The following is a 15,981-nucleotide window of genomic DNA, read 5'->3' as shown; positions in this document are numbered from 1 at the left end:
CTGAAACATAGTTACATTAAATAAATATGAAGGCGAGCAAAATATGGTGTGATATATTTAATTAATGAGAGAAAATGTTTTTCTATAAGGATTGAAAAATTCTCTTCCGTTTAAAGAAAATGAACAACCAATAAGAAATGATCTCACAATGCACTCACAAGCACAAATATCGGTGTGTTTATATACATATCTGTGTCCATAAGCGTAATCATACACATAAGCACACACACACATACATCAATATACATACGAGTTCTGATCAATAAATATCCGGACTGTTGCCATAGTAATGAAGCTACAGCACGCAGAGTAAAGCCGCTTGACCTTGAACTCTGCTGTGCATGCGCATAAAGTTTTAACGTTCTAGCTCACAGACAGAGATAGATAGAAAGAGAGACAGAGAACTGTTAGACGAATTGGCCTTCGCAAATGAAGGAAAGTCAAGAAGATGCTTATGTCTTCTCACGATTACATAGGAACCTAAAACAATCAGCGAAATTATCATCCATGTTACTAAGGCATATTCTTTCGAGGGTGACGGCTGGTTCTAAACATATATATTATAATGCAAAAAGTTATTTCAGATTACATACCTTTTTCTGCAAGTCTTTCGAGACGAATTCCTTTCCAAAGGGTGAAACAGATCATTCCATATGCCATGGACATAATAAAAATTGGTACAAACAGTAGAACCAAATCCAACAAACTCGTATAGATCTGCTCTCCAATTTTAGCCGGCCATTTTTCTTCACACTTGCTAAATGATATGTAAGGTACCAGTTTGTTGTAAGTGGCGATTGGTATTGTAATCATAGCTGACAGTGCCCAGCATATAACGATCGAGATGTAAGCGTGAGTAACCGTTTGCCAACTACGAGACTGTAGAGGTCGGCAAATGGCGAAGTATCGTTCCAGAGATATTGCGACCAAAGTGAAACAGCTTACGGCCACTGAAACAGCTGAAAGAATGAAGAAAGAAAGAAGCAGAATATTAGTAAAGTCATTCTTTATTCAGAGATTTCTGGTTAGAAAATACCTACAAATGTAGGAAAAGGTGTTGAAGTAAATGAAAAGCTAAATATCTTCATTGTTTGTTGTTTCTTACCTAAATGTTCTGAATGTATATCTTTGATCTGTCGTCCTCGTAGTGGAACATTAACAGAGCAGTCGACAGTGTTGGGATATGAATGGAGAGCAGTGTTTCAACGCTTTGCTAGGAGCACACAGTCTTTGTTCGTGCGAATACGAGAATCGTAAGAGTGTCAGGTTAAACTGTTGCTGACGGTATTTTTAGTTAGAGTTACTTACAGCCTGAGGTCAATTTTGCTTTTCTTTCTCCCTTCTACGATTGACAACTTGAAGTACAGTACTTAATGCTGAAAGCTTTTTGTTACACCTCTCTATACGTTCTGAGTTCAAATCCCGCTGAGGCCAATTTAATGTTGTTTTTTTTTTTTCACCTTTCCATGATTGATAGATACTTTATTTTATAATATTTTAATCGGCTCCAATTCCGCCGAGGGCAACTTTGCCTTTCATCCTTTTGGGGTCGATTAAAAATGTACCAGTTACGCACAGGGGTCGATGTAATCGACTTAATCCTTTTGTCTGTCCTTGTTTGTCCCCTCTATGTTTAGCCCTCTCTGGGCAATAAAGAAATAAATATTTTAATTAGCCAAAGCCCTTCCCCCGAAATATGTGGCCTTATGTTAGTGTCAGTGACCAATATTATAAAAGTTTCTTGTAAAGTCAGATGTCGAATCACCATCGCAAGTGGATGTATTCGATTCTAGCATATTCCGGATAAATATTTGGTGTCGACATAATAAATATTAGTCACGATTTGGGGGCCTCTTCTAATAGCTGACCCTTTATCTCTGCCAAAAGTAATTATTAGAACAGATAAGTGAGGTAAAGAGACAAAATGAAGCAGTGTGTATATATATATATATATATATATATATATATATATATATAGATAGATAGAGAGAGAGAGAGGGGGGGGATACTGAAGCAGTTACTCTTAAGTTTAAAAAAAAATTCATAAGAAACATCATACTGTGACATATATTCAAAATGAATCCAACTAGAAAGACTTCCGAACAGCTAGAAACAACACCCACACCTCTCTCAAATCACACTCGCATCTTGAAAAATAATATGATACTTTAGATAATGCGGTCCTAGATAAATATAAATAGAGATGTTTGTCATGGTTGGAATAATTTTGAGTATCGATTTGCTGGAATGTGAATTGCAGCTTAACAAAAACAACATGAGCAACAAAATATTTAAACTGGAAACAAGCTGTGTAGTTAGGAAGATTTCTGCGAAAGTATGTGATTTCGAGTTCAATTTCATTGTACCTCAAGCTAGTAATTTCTACGATAACTTCGGATCGATAAAAGCCTTGTAAATTAAATTTTACAGCGGAGAAACCCTATGAAAATCTGTCAGAGGCACCTTGAAGAGTGGGGGGGGGGTAACAGTCTTCTGGCTGATGATCACCATCTGGCCATTGGCTACCTTTTGTGGAATTCACTCTATTACAACCATTCTTCATAAGTCACCCACCTGAAGCAAGTTTCCTCCCTTCAGCCGGTCGTCCCTGGGTCCCTATAGAAGTGACATTGCTCTTCCTCTGTTAATTTCACCGTTTAAACAAAGTAGAACAAGAAGTAAACTTGAGAAGAATCTACTTCGCAACCCAGTTTCTGCTTCCAATCAGTAGCTGTATCTTTTCACTGCACTTATGATTACTTTACTAATTCCTTTCTCCCTGACATCAATCGATCAGCTTTGCCATTCATCGATAGCAATCATCTGTAAAGAATACAGATAAACATTTTATCGTACAAGTACCTATCTCGATGCGCGCGCGCACGCACATAGCTACACGCGCGCAATTTATGTGTGTGCGCGTATATACATACACACACACACGTATATATATATATATAAACACACACACACACACCTATATATATATATATATATATATATATATATATATATATATATATATGTATGTATATATATATATAGAGAGAGAGAGAGAGAGAGAGATAGTTATAGATATAAATATATATATAAATATATATACAAACCTAGAAATAGATATATGTATACACATACACACATATACACACACGCACACACGCACATACACCCGCACACATATATGTATATGTGTGTGTATGTATATAAATACCTGTGTGAGAGAGCGTGTGTGTAGATGAGGTCCTTGGAGTGTTGATTTATCCATTTGTATGTTAATTATAGAGCCTTGCCTTAAATTACCAAATTCAACGCGAAAAGAAAACAAATTTGTTCGTAATATTTCGATAAGAACTTTCATATTTTCCACTTGTAGAAACTGTAACAATTATTAGACATTATTATCATTTCTCCGGATGTAGCTACAATTTTTTATTCTTTCCCTAAAAAAAAAAAAACCAATATTTTTTCAAGAAGGCAAAAATGATATCTCTAATCACATTAATTCTAAATTCACTGTAATTGAGCTTCTGTAAATATATTTTTATCTGTAACCGAAACACTACTAGGTTTTAGTGTTACTTGAGTAACTGACACCAACCCTTTCACAGAAGGAATGAAATAAGAAACAGACGTGTGAGAGGGTGAGTTGATTCGTGGTTAGACTATGTAGTCGCTGCTCCCCATCCGCTTAATGTTATTGCTACCATTTTATATGACGTTAATATGTCTCGGTTGGTTTCTGTCTTTAACCAAGGAGTTTCTACACGATCGCTCGACTTACCAAAAATAGCAACCAAATCTCCTTCAAATCATATCCCACCTTCTTAAACAAGGAATATATTGGGCTATCTACGAAATGCTCACAAATGAAACGCCTTTCATCATAGTTCGGTGGGGGGGGGGTTCTGCTTTTTTTTTTTTCAGGACTGATGTGGATCTAAGCAGCGACATTTTGGCCGTCTTTACATCCTAAGTTCAAATTCCACAGAGGTTGACTTTGCCTTTCATCCTTTCGAGGTCGATGAAATAAGTACCAGTTGAGCACTGGGGGTCGATGTAATCGACTTATCCACCCCAGTGCTCTGAAATTGCTGGCCTTGATCCAAAATTTGAAATTAGAACACCAGAGAAAAAAAAGGCTTAGTAGCATTTCGTCCGTCTTTATGATCTGAATTTAAATTCGGCCGAAGTCGATAAAATTAATACCAGCTGAGCATCGGGGTCAGTGTAATCCATTAGCACCCTCCCCTTAATTTCGGACTTTGGGCCCTTCTGCTGTCGTTATTCTGAAAAATGTTGACAAAAGGTAAAAGAAAAATAGTTCCGTTGATAATTGAAGATGTTGATGTTGTTGTTAGGGTAGTGGAGATGTTGGTGCTGCTGCTGCTGCTGGTAGCGATGATGTAGTTGTTGTGATGGCGATGGTGAAGCTACTGTTGTAGCTCGTGGTGATGGTGTTGTGTCCTTAGATGTGGTGGTAGTGGTGGTAACGGTGTTGTTGTTGTTGCTGGTAACGTTGTTATTGAGTAGTGTTGTTGTTGTCGTTATCTTTGATTACACTCTAATTGAAACAATGAAGCCCCCCACTCAGCAATGACGAAATAACTCAATGAATCAGAATTAAATGACGTTTGTTTTTTTGGGGGGGGGGGCTTTTTTGTGTCCGTTTTCGTTACAATTTTGTTATTTTTGTTTATGTTGTTTTTTTTTGCTTTCATTTTTGTATTTTGCTAAGATTTTTATTGTTTGTTTTTAATTTTAGAACAGTTGTTAAGAAACTTCTGTTGCAAGTCGTAATATTTTTGGTTTTCCTATACATTATCGCTATCGTTAACTCCGCCTTCGCTCAGGTGGTGGTATTGTTTTCAGTCGTGTTTGTTTGTTTGTTTGTCCGTGAACAAGATATCTCAAGAACCACTGGATGGATTCGGATGAAACTTTCAAGGATATTTAGCCTTGTGACTGGCAGAAACTGATAGGAATTTTGGATTGATCCTCCGGTTCCGGACAAGGATTCTGGATTATTTTTCCGGTTTATTTTTTTTTACTTAATTTTTGAGTTCATTTTTAGTTTTCTCGTTTGTGAGAACAGTTGAACTTATTTCAGATGTTCTTATTTTAAAAACCATCTCCGGTTAATTGTTGAGAGGGCGTTGGTGTTGCCTTGGCCGAGGTTTGCGTTCTCTAACTGCTCTTGTTATTATTTTTATTGTTATTATATTTTCCATGTGTGCGTGTGTAAATGCGTGTATTTGCATATGTGTGCGTGTGGTGAGTTTACGTGTGTATGCGTATGTCTTTATGTGTGTGGCTTTCTCTATGTGGGTATTTGTATAATTGTTTGTAGTTGTATATGCTTGTATATATGTGTATGTGGTGTGTTTGTGTATGTATATGAATGAGAGAGAGAGAGATAGAATGCGAGTGTGTATGAGTACTTATGTGAATGTATGTAGGAGTGTATACGAGTGTATTTTTATGTATTACTGTGTGTGTTTGTGTATTTGTGCATGTTTGTGAATGCATGTGTTTATACATTTGTGAATGCATTGAAAAGAGCGTGTATGACTCGAAGATTAGAATTATTTCTAAGACATCGTTTTTATATTCCTCTATTACAAACGTTGTTGGTTGAAAATCTAGTCGTAAATTCTAGAGTACAGTATAGAATTCTAGCGACACAAAACTAATGTTAACGTTCTACTGTATATCTGTATATACACACACACACATATGCATGTATGTTTGTGTGTGTATGCATGTAAATATATGTGTGTGTGTGTGTGTGTGTGTGTGTGTGTGTGTGTGCGTATATACACACATTGTATATAATGATAATAATAATAATAATAATAATAATAATAATAATAATAATAATAAATGCGAAAGTGAACATCAGTGTGTCAGTGTGTCACACTTTTTCAGCTTTATTTCTCCGACCCTCTCTCTCACTATTCAATGACTCTTCTGCTAATTTTCATTCTTGTTCTTTTTTTTGTTTTTTTTTCCTTAATTCTAACATTTTGAAAAAAAGTATTTCTCTAAATATCATAACTCTATCAAGTAATTTAACCATAACACGTGCTTCATAGCGTTCGGAACTGAAATAATATTACCTCTCATAACTCTCTACCATAAAAATGTTGGAAATTTCAGATATTAATAAAATTTGTCGGACCTATTTTCATGCCGTCGGAGCAATGGAAACTTAGCGCTCTCCGACTGCACGAAAATAGATTCGACTAATTTTATTATTACCTTAAAAATATTAAAATATACTAAATTTCAAACATCTTTATGGTCAAATACGTTTAGAGCAATTCCAAACCATAAGAATCGCACTTTAAAATAGTTTTTAGCGACAGTGGTGTAATTTTCCTTCAAGCTACGAACAGGAGTTTAGATACGTACCAGCTACTACAAATAACTGTTTGTACGAAAAGGCCCTAAGTACATCGAATTGTCTTTAAATTAAGTGGAGGCAGAAGAATGATCGTTGAATTTTAAAGGGTAAGTTTATTGTTGCCTATGGCCAGCTATATGTTGGTTGTTCAAGGGTAGGGGATGGAAAAAAGCTATTTGTACTGACCCCTGAATGAGAAGACAAAAAATGTTGTTTATCATGCAGCTTTGTAATAAGTTCCAAGTCAACAAATCATATCATTGTTTTGCTGAAAACTGTTCATTGCTGGAAAAATATTGTTCAAGCTTAGTCAAATTTAATATGTACTCAATGCATAAAATGTCATTGTTGGGCCCAAGGCCTAATGAAGAGATCCTCCATACGAGCTAGCTTAAAAGTCGCCCTATCGGGCGGCTTTTAGGCTGGTATATATATATAAATATGCGTGAGTGTATGCTTATAATGTATATAGATAAAAAGTAGACAGATATCCCTACAGACAGATAGAGATAGATAGATAGATAGATAGATAGATAGATAGATAGATAGATAGATAGATACTATGTGAGAAAGTGTGTGTGTGCGCGCGTGAGAGAGAGAGAGAGAGTGTGTGTGTGTGTGTGAGTGAGCATAAATATGTGTATGTATATGTTTAACATGTGCTTGCGTTTGTGCTAGTTTATTAAAACTCTGAAACAGTGTTTACATTTCAATAACAAGCTTTGTGTAACAGAAGGCAAACAGTTTTGTGCTGAACCAAAATATTTACCGTCCTAAGTAATTGTTTTCTTTCTGTGCATTCCCTTACACGCCACAAAGCTCACGTTGAAGAATCATTGAACCCCTCTTTCTTTTGTTCCCAAGTTACCATTTCGGTCACTCCCTGTTTCCTCCCAGTAATTTTCCTTTCTCCGAAGTCCTCCCCGGTTACTTTGGTAAGATCATATCCCTTTTCGTAGATACTATGCCCTTCCATATCAAAGATACTAACTTTTCGAGTTCTTTTTTAATCTCCACAACGGATGTGAAATCTTTACGCAGTCATCCACCACAACTATAAATTCTTAGACGGTAATTATGTTTTCAAACTTCGTCCCTTTCTTAAACTTAGCACAACCTAATCGAACTCGTTCTTACTAAGATTTTTCTTTTTTCATTCTCCAGTGAAGTCTACTGGCACCCTACTGGCGTGCCCATAAGTCTCTAGATGGATCCCAGTTATGCCAACCACTTCGTGTGCTAAACTGAAGCATTATATTTTCTCCCAGTTCTCTGGAATCATTTTGGTATTATATAGTTGTTCTATTGACGATTGTCTAGAAGTCACAATCTCTTAATCTCTCCCCCTCTCTCTCTCTATCTATCCCTATCTCAGGATGAACTCACTGTCGTCGTTATATTACCAACACCTTATACTCTTCTGTGATTTTCCACGATATACCCGTGTTACTATCGATACCTCTGATATTTCTGTGTCTATATTATAAAACCATTGGCTCACATTTCCAGTTCGACTTTTCTCTCTTCTCATCGGATTCATTTCTGGCAAATCTTCTTGCTTAGGCCGTTTACACACCAAATATTCGGATTTCCTTTCTAAAATCGAATAAATGCGCCAATTCTTCGTACATGGCTACTCTGAATCTACAATCAATACCGCAGTCCGCCGTAAACGAAGCACTGACAGAATTTCGGTATCTCTTACACACTCACTCACTCACTCACTCACTCACTCACACATGCACACACACATCCAAAGACAAGGTACTACCATTCAACTTGCTACTAAACACTTTTCTTCCCTGTCAAATCATATATCGGCATTTTCAGCTGCTCCTCTTCTATATGTTACAGTTCTCTCTTAATCTCGAGTTGTACATTTATAAATAGCCTACACATGCCACAGACCACATTGTAAACAACTTTACTCTGCAAATCTCTGTACATGGGTGAAACCAGCCTCGTCTAAATATCGTCCTGAGAGCATCTAACTGAGCTCTGCAAAAGCATGCGCCATTTTTCAAGCCTGTATTTAGAGATTTCAGTTCACCGGACACCCGTGACCAACCTCTCAATTTGGAAATTCCATTCTCTCATTCATTATATATATCATATCTCACGCTACACCTGCAAACGCAAACAAGACCATCTCATCTTTCCTCAACGAACTTCCTTGCCCGCCGGCTTTAATTTCATTCTCGTAGTAAATTTCCCTCTCTTTAACACATTTATATATTCATAAATATATAGGCACCGGTGTGGTTCTGTAGTAAGACGTTTGTTTCCATAGTTTCCTCGCTCACTCGATGGAGAAGGGATCGGGCCGTCGCCGAGCGGTGGTTCATTATCTGGTGCGAAGCGCGCGGTGCATGTCGAGCGCCTTTGCGGGCACCGACGCAGCCGATGTGCGACCCTTAGTCGAGAACAGTGTCGGTCGGGGAGTTTGATTGGGGCGGTACGTCTGTCAAACGGTAACGCAGGTGTCCCAAGGCGAGCTCAGCGTGGACGGAAACCACACGTCGAGCAAAAGGTCAAAAGGGCAAAAGCTCGCTCGATCTCGATTTTCAGTACGAATACGGACCGCGAAAGCGTGGCCCATCGATGCTTTCCGAACAGCGGCGAGCTATGCGTCCGCCGAGAGGTGTCAGAAAAGTTACCACAGGTATAATTGGCTTGTGGCGGCCAAGCGTTCGCAGCGACGTTGCTTTTTGATCCTTCGATGTCGGCTCTTCCTATCATTGCGAAGCAGAATTCGCAAAGCGTTGGATTGTTCACCCACTAACAGGGAACGTGATCTGGGTTCTGTCTCATTGCGTGGCACATTGGGCAAGTGTCTTCTACTATCACCTCGAGCGACCAAAGATTTGTGATGGAATTTGGTTAACATAACTGAAAGAAGCGCGCGCGTGTATGTGTGTGTGTGTGTGTGTGTGTGTGTGTGTGTGTGAGAGAGAGAGAGAGAGAGAGCGCGCGCGCGTCTGTGTGCGTGTGTGTATGTGTATGAGAGAATGCGTGTATGTCCGCCGCTACCGCTTGACAACCGGTGTTGGGTGTGTCTACGTCCCCGTACATTAACAGTTGGAACAAAGAGACCGATAGAACAAATGCCCGGCTTAAAAACAAAATCAAGTTCAGGGGGCCGATTCGTTCGACTAAAATTCTTCAAGGCTATGCTCCAGCATGACCGCAGTCAAATGAATGATAAAGACAAAGGATATGTACTCTTATAATCTCCTTTGTTGCTGACATTGTTCTGAGACGCCAACTGTTGGCCTTTCATCTGCGACAGAATTATCTTCTCTGACCATTTATGATTCTGTTTTCTGTTTAGACAACATACGCTGATCGCTAGCATTTCAAATCCTAACCTTGTAGCTGTGATCTGATAATTTAACCAATAATCATCAATATTTTTTATTTCGTTTTCTTGGGGGTTTTTTGTGGGTTTTTTTAAGTTTAGATTTATTGAGTCATATATATTTGATGGTTCTTCGTCACCGAGGACGATAACCTATCGTGAAATATATTGAATAAGTTGGCATCAGGCATTACCCCCATTTAGCAAACAAGAGTCTGGATCGAGTAATATGGCAGTGAATATATATTACTATAAACTATGATCCTCGTTGCTGTTCGCCGGAAACCCAGTTAAGGGAGCGTCAGAATAGAGATCTAAATATCCCTGGATCAATACAGGATTTCGACATATTAACGAGGTCCTGTGCTGCTCTTTGAATTATTACTAATCGATCAAAATTTCAACAGTTTGAGTTATTTATTTGGAAAGTCAGTTTCGGAAACTGAAAAGTGAGTTTCGGTTACATTGAGGCACATCGCTGCATAACCACCACTAAAATAAAGATGTATAGGAAGAAGGTAAGGGAAAGCAAAGATGAAACACCAAGACCGCTTTTACAACAGCTTTACTCTGCATTTGATACCACATCACCAGACTAACGGTGCTAATGAGCTCAAGAAAAATCATGTATGTCATAATTAAGCTCTCCTCTTTTATCATTCATGCTCAGCTAAAATAAAACACTTTGATCAAAACCAAAAGAAAATTAATTTGTTTGTAATTTTGTGAAGCAATTTAAGTCTGTAATTAACATTAAATTAACCTTTTATTAAATTACTCAGTATTAAATTAGATTGAACATTTGTGTAAATGACATTATGATTTTTAATTATAACTAATTTGCAGATAGCAATTAAAAATACATTAAATATAACTTTTTTAAATAACAATGGTTTCTATCGTAGCATACAAACAAAGACACGTAATTTTATGGAGAAGGAGAAGAGTCGATAAAACTGACCCCAGATTTGCTTGAAAGAACGGTTAAATATCTTTCACATTACACAAGACTGGAGAGGACAATTCACATATTGTAGAGGAACATATACAAGCCTAAAGACTGTATTATGGTTACTGTTTCAATATCTCTATGCATAGTTATAATCGACCAGTCGAAAGATGTATGCGCACGCATTCATACATACAAATTCATATATACACACATATACATTTTTCTTAACCAGATTCAGCTCGAGAACTGCGGCCATGCTGGGTGGGGGCACCACCGTTAAAATGTATATATATTTACCTGCTTACCTACTTACGGGGATACATACAGACGTGCATACATGGATACGTACATGTATTTATCAAACGCACATTTATAGGTATTATGTGTGTATCTGTGCATATGTTTGCATTTATAATTATATATAACGGAGCGTTTGTGCTAAGCAGTGTTTAGAAATAAGCAGAATTAGTTAGGAATGCCAGACATCGATGTTTCGATTTGTTTGACCCTTGTCAATGAGATGTACCTAAGTGAGGCAACTCTAAACGAACTTAATAAAACCGTAGCTTTATATATAACTCAGTCAACACTATATATATATATATAGTCATTTCAAATAAACAAACAATTCATATAAACGAATAAAAAATGAAAAAGACATCGAACGTATTAGCTTGACGCTCAGTGAAAGGAGAGAGCTTGACGTTTCGAGCACAGCTCTTCGTCGGAAATGAGAAAGAGAAAAGTCGAAAGACGGAGAAGATATCGCCAGCGATATACGTGTAGTTACATTGCTATACATACATGCATCCATACATGCATGCATACATACATACATACATACATACATACATACATACATACATACATATATACATACTGCCTAGATACCAATCTTGAGAAATTAGGCTTCTCAAAAGCAGAAAGTAGAAAGCTAATTCGAAAACTACAGATCCAAACCATCACTGGAACTATAAAAATCTATAAACCTTTCCAGAAGTTTATCATTTAAATATATATGAGCATGTCTAGATATGTAACTATATGCATGAGAATATATACATACATATCCTGTTGTTGATGTTCAAATTCCAATGAAGGAGCCTTGAATCTAGGTTAGAAACCGGTTCTTTCTCTAATAGCCAGAAATCTTGAAATTAAACTGAAGAATGACATACATGTAACCTAGTTGCACAGACATTGATGTTACTGATATTTGTGCTGTTCCTGTTTGATATGAAACCAATGTTTTTTTTCTAAAACTGTTATTTTACACATACAGAAATATATATATATATATATATATATATATATATATACGTACGTACACACACACATGCACATAAACTCACACACATATATGTAATGCAGTTAGTACGATCTTTTGTGTTGAAAAGAGATAAATAGAAAAGTAAATAAATAAATAAATAAACAAATAAGTAAATAAAGACATTCCCAAAGTGGAGGTCATCCATCAGAGTCAATTAATAATAAAACGTAAAGATTGTTCTTTTGATGAAAGAACTATTTCCAGAAATATGAAACAAAACATACGAGAGTTCTGCAGACGCGAACAGATCTGATATAAGCTTCCCGATTAGCTGTGAACTGACGAGAATCTGCCAAAAATGACCCGCTGAGTTTATGGCATCCTAATGCAATATATTTCTTTGTTATTTTTCTCTAAACGCATTCGAGTGATAGTTATCCTCATAAAAATGGTAGCACACTTGGTGAATATTTTCACATTAATTTTCGCTTTTCCTCCCATTTTCTTTTTTGTTTTTTTATTTGCATTTCAACATTAAGTTACTTTCTTGCATTCTTAAGATATATATATGTATACAATACATAGGATTTCTTTTACTCTTCTTCTTCTGTTAGGTGTTTCAGGCATTCAACTGCGACCATGCAGGAATTACGCTTCTTTGAAAGGTTAGTTGAACAACTCTACTCCCGTACTTACGTTTTATTTCATTTATTTTTAAAGTTTGGCACATTTTCTATCGGTTGCTTTTGTCGCTAGATAACGCAGGCGTAAACAAAACAACAGCGGTTGCCAAACAGTGGGTGACAAATACAGACTTAAAGATACACACACGCGTGTGTGCAACACGCGTGCGTGCGCGCACGTATATATATGTGACTTTGCAGCTGTGTTTGTCCCCACCACCGGTGTCGGTTTGTTTAGGGCGTCGTTCAGCAAATGTGACCAATGCAACAAGAACCTGATGTTCGATTTGTTTGACTAACCCATTCAAGGCGGTGCCTCATTATGACTTCTGTCCAATGGTTGAAAATGTAACCGATAAAAGATAAAAGGTATCTACAGATATGCAGATATACACATATATACATACTTACATACAGTGAAAACCTCAATCAATTGTAAGCACAACAGGCCTGATATAATGATTTGAGATAGAGAAGAGAAACTGTGCACTGTTGTGGAAATTAGTTGCACAGCGGAGGTTAACATAGAGCTGAAGATTAGTGAAAAAGAGAACACCTATGCTGAACTATTGAGAAATCTGCAGTTACTCTATCCAAATTACAAGTTCAGGTATATACCTGTAATTATTGGGACACTGGGATATGTAACACACTGCTTAGATACCAATCTTGAGAAATTAGGCTTCTCAAAATCAGAAAGGAGAAAGCTAATTTGAAGACTACAGATCCAATCCTATCACTGGAACTGTAGAAATCTGTAACACTTTCCAGAAATTTATCATTTGAATATATATGAGCATGTCTAGATATGTAACTATATGCATGAGAATATATACATAAAACATACAAATCTGCACATATACATACGTACATGCATATAAAAATACCTTGTTGTTAATGTTGAAATTCCAGCGAAGGAGCCTTGGCTCTAGGTTAGAAACCGGCTCTTTCTCTATTGGTAAGAAATCTTGAAATTAAACTGAATAATGACATACATATATCTTTTATTCTTTTATGCATTCATTTTCTCGCCTTCCTATCTAATCATTTATTTCCCCCTCTCTCTCTCTCTCTCCCTCCATCTCTGCCTGTCTCTATCTGTCTGTCTGTCTGTCTCTCTTTTTATATACCTCTACCTAGATATCTATCTCTATCTACCTATCTACTTGACCCTTCATTTACACGTCTTTATACCATCTCTCCTTAAACTCACTAATTTCAATTTCCTTTTATCTCTCGTTTCTCACCTCCCCCAATTATGTTTCCCCCGGCAAACCTTCCTCATCTCTGTACATTTAATCCAATCCTTACTCTTTCAAACTGCCCTCCTATGAATTACTCTCCAGTGACGTTTAATCCTCAAAACTAAACATTTAAGCATCCAAATTGAGGAGTAACCTTGATACTATCATCTGAGTGATTTTATCGCTTATACTGAATGACCTTGAGACGCTTGGGGTATCTATTATTATTGCATTTCTCTCTCCGACTACATTTCGTAGACTAGAAGTCATTGAGTTAAACAGAGTTACACATCGTACACGAACACATCCTGCTAAAGTTACAAAGACCAACATACTATCAAGGCTGCTGTTGTGTTACATCTTTGTTCTCATAGAAATTTGATTATATCCTCTCTTGAAAGGAAGCCAATAGATTGCTACAAACAAATATGTGTCAAAATATCGATAACAAGAATAACAAAGATGTTTTTCTTGGACTATTAAATAAACCATATTCTGTTAAATTGAGGGCGGAACTATCGTTATGAAAGAAAACAAAACTACAACACAAAGAATATGAAGAACGCCATCTATGAGACGAGGCTTACATTTTGAAACTTGCACAGATGTATGATTACACATATATATGTGTGTGTGTGTGTATTTATATATATATATATATATATATACATATATATATATATATATATATATATATATATATATATATATATATATATATATATATATATATATATATATATAAATATATATATATATATATATATATATATATATATATATATATATATATATATATATATATATATATATATATATTTATATATATATATATATATATATATATATATATATATATATTTATATATATATATATATATATATATATATATATATATATATATATTTATATATATATATATATATATATATATATATATATATATATATATATATATATATATATATATATATATATGTATATATACACAGATAGATATAAGCTATAAATTCCATTATTTATCTATGTGTCACAATTACGTTAATTCAAAAATGTTTTAATTTCATACAAACCAAGCATTAAACTGTTTTGATAGCCGTAAATTTAAACTAAAAGCTGTAAAAGAAACAAGATCTTAATATTCATACACGTTTTAGACTCCTATTCAGCGTAGTGGCGGCGGCCGTGGTGGCGGCAGCAGGGTCAGAGGTGATGGCGGTGGTAGTGGTGATCGAGCATTTTCAAAGATATTCTACTCGAGAGCATCCTCTCGGTTTATGGCTTACAGTTATCGAGGGTCATACCGTCTGGTGTATTTTTCCCTTTCTTCTTCTTTTCATTTCTCTGTTTTAGACCGAAAGATGGGATCCGAATGAGGTGTAGCTGCTACTTCGAGCAGACTTAGGAAGGAGTGAGGGTCTCTTCTTCGTTTAAATCATAGAAATTATCATAGGTCATAAATCTGTTCTATTCTTTTTGAATATATCGAAATATATTGTCTGCTGGATACAAAATTGTACAACTGCTGCGCTGATGACGCGTGTTAAGTGAGAAACGTGTATTCAACTGTTCTCTCGTCTCAAGACAAACTCTGTAATATCATGCCAATTCTGGAGGATGCTTTATTCTTTAGATTATTACCCCTCTCATTTGGAATCAGTCCTGTCACCGAACGATTGTGCAACTCTTTCTAAAAACGGTGTTAATTGAATAAATGAAAAATTATTCTGATACGTCTCTTGATATTCTTGTTTTCATATTTACCAAATATATCAATATCGATGTCAACTATGTCTGAGGCCAAATTTATCTCAACTGCCGAGAAGACAGAAGCCTGAAAAGACCGTTTGCAAATTGTTTATTGAAGAACACTTCGGGTGATTCCGTAATACAACCGGGTAATTAATGTAGAACTTCGGAAATGTTTAGTGAGTAATTTGAAACTTGTTGGGCATCACTATCAAACTCAAAGAAAAAAGAGAATTAAGATAGAGCGGCTATATCTATACTAAATTACTGTGCGTATATGTCGAAAATCAAATACATGACTAGATAGATAGATAGATAGAT

At 36.1% G+C, this 15,981-nt stretch overlaps 1 protein-coding gene across 1 annotated transcript in view; it reads right to left on the bottom strand.

The window, feature by feature from the left end:
* LOC106874780 (cholecystokinin receptor type A) overlaps window positions 1-15,981 on the bottom strand; it is a 191,307-nt gene that overhangs the window by 38,167 nt on the left and 137,159 nt on the right. Inside the window, exon 2 of the mRNA XM_052971955.2 lies at window positions 594-959. Within this exon, the coding sequence (XP_052827915.1) occupies window positions 594-959 (366 nt within the window). The remainder of the gene's footprint in view (window positions 1-593; window positions 960-15,981) is intronic.

The sequence above is a fragment of the Octopus bimaculoides genome, chromosome 11, assembly GCF_046866305.1.
Source record: "Octopus bimaculoides isolate indiv1 chromosome 11, ASM4686630v1, whole genome shotgun sequence".
In the NCBI taxonomy this organism is placed as follows: Eukaryota; Metazoa; Mollusca; class Cephalopoda; order Octopoda; family Octopodidae; genus Octopus; species Octopus bimaculoides.
The sequence above is the reverse complement of the archived record's forward strand: the minus strand, read 5'-3'. Positions and strand labels throughout refer to the sequence as shown.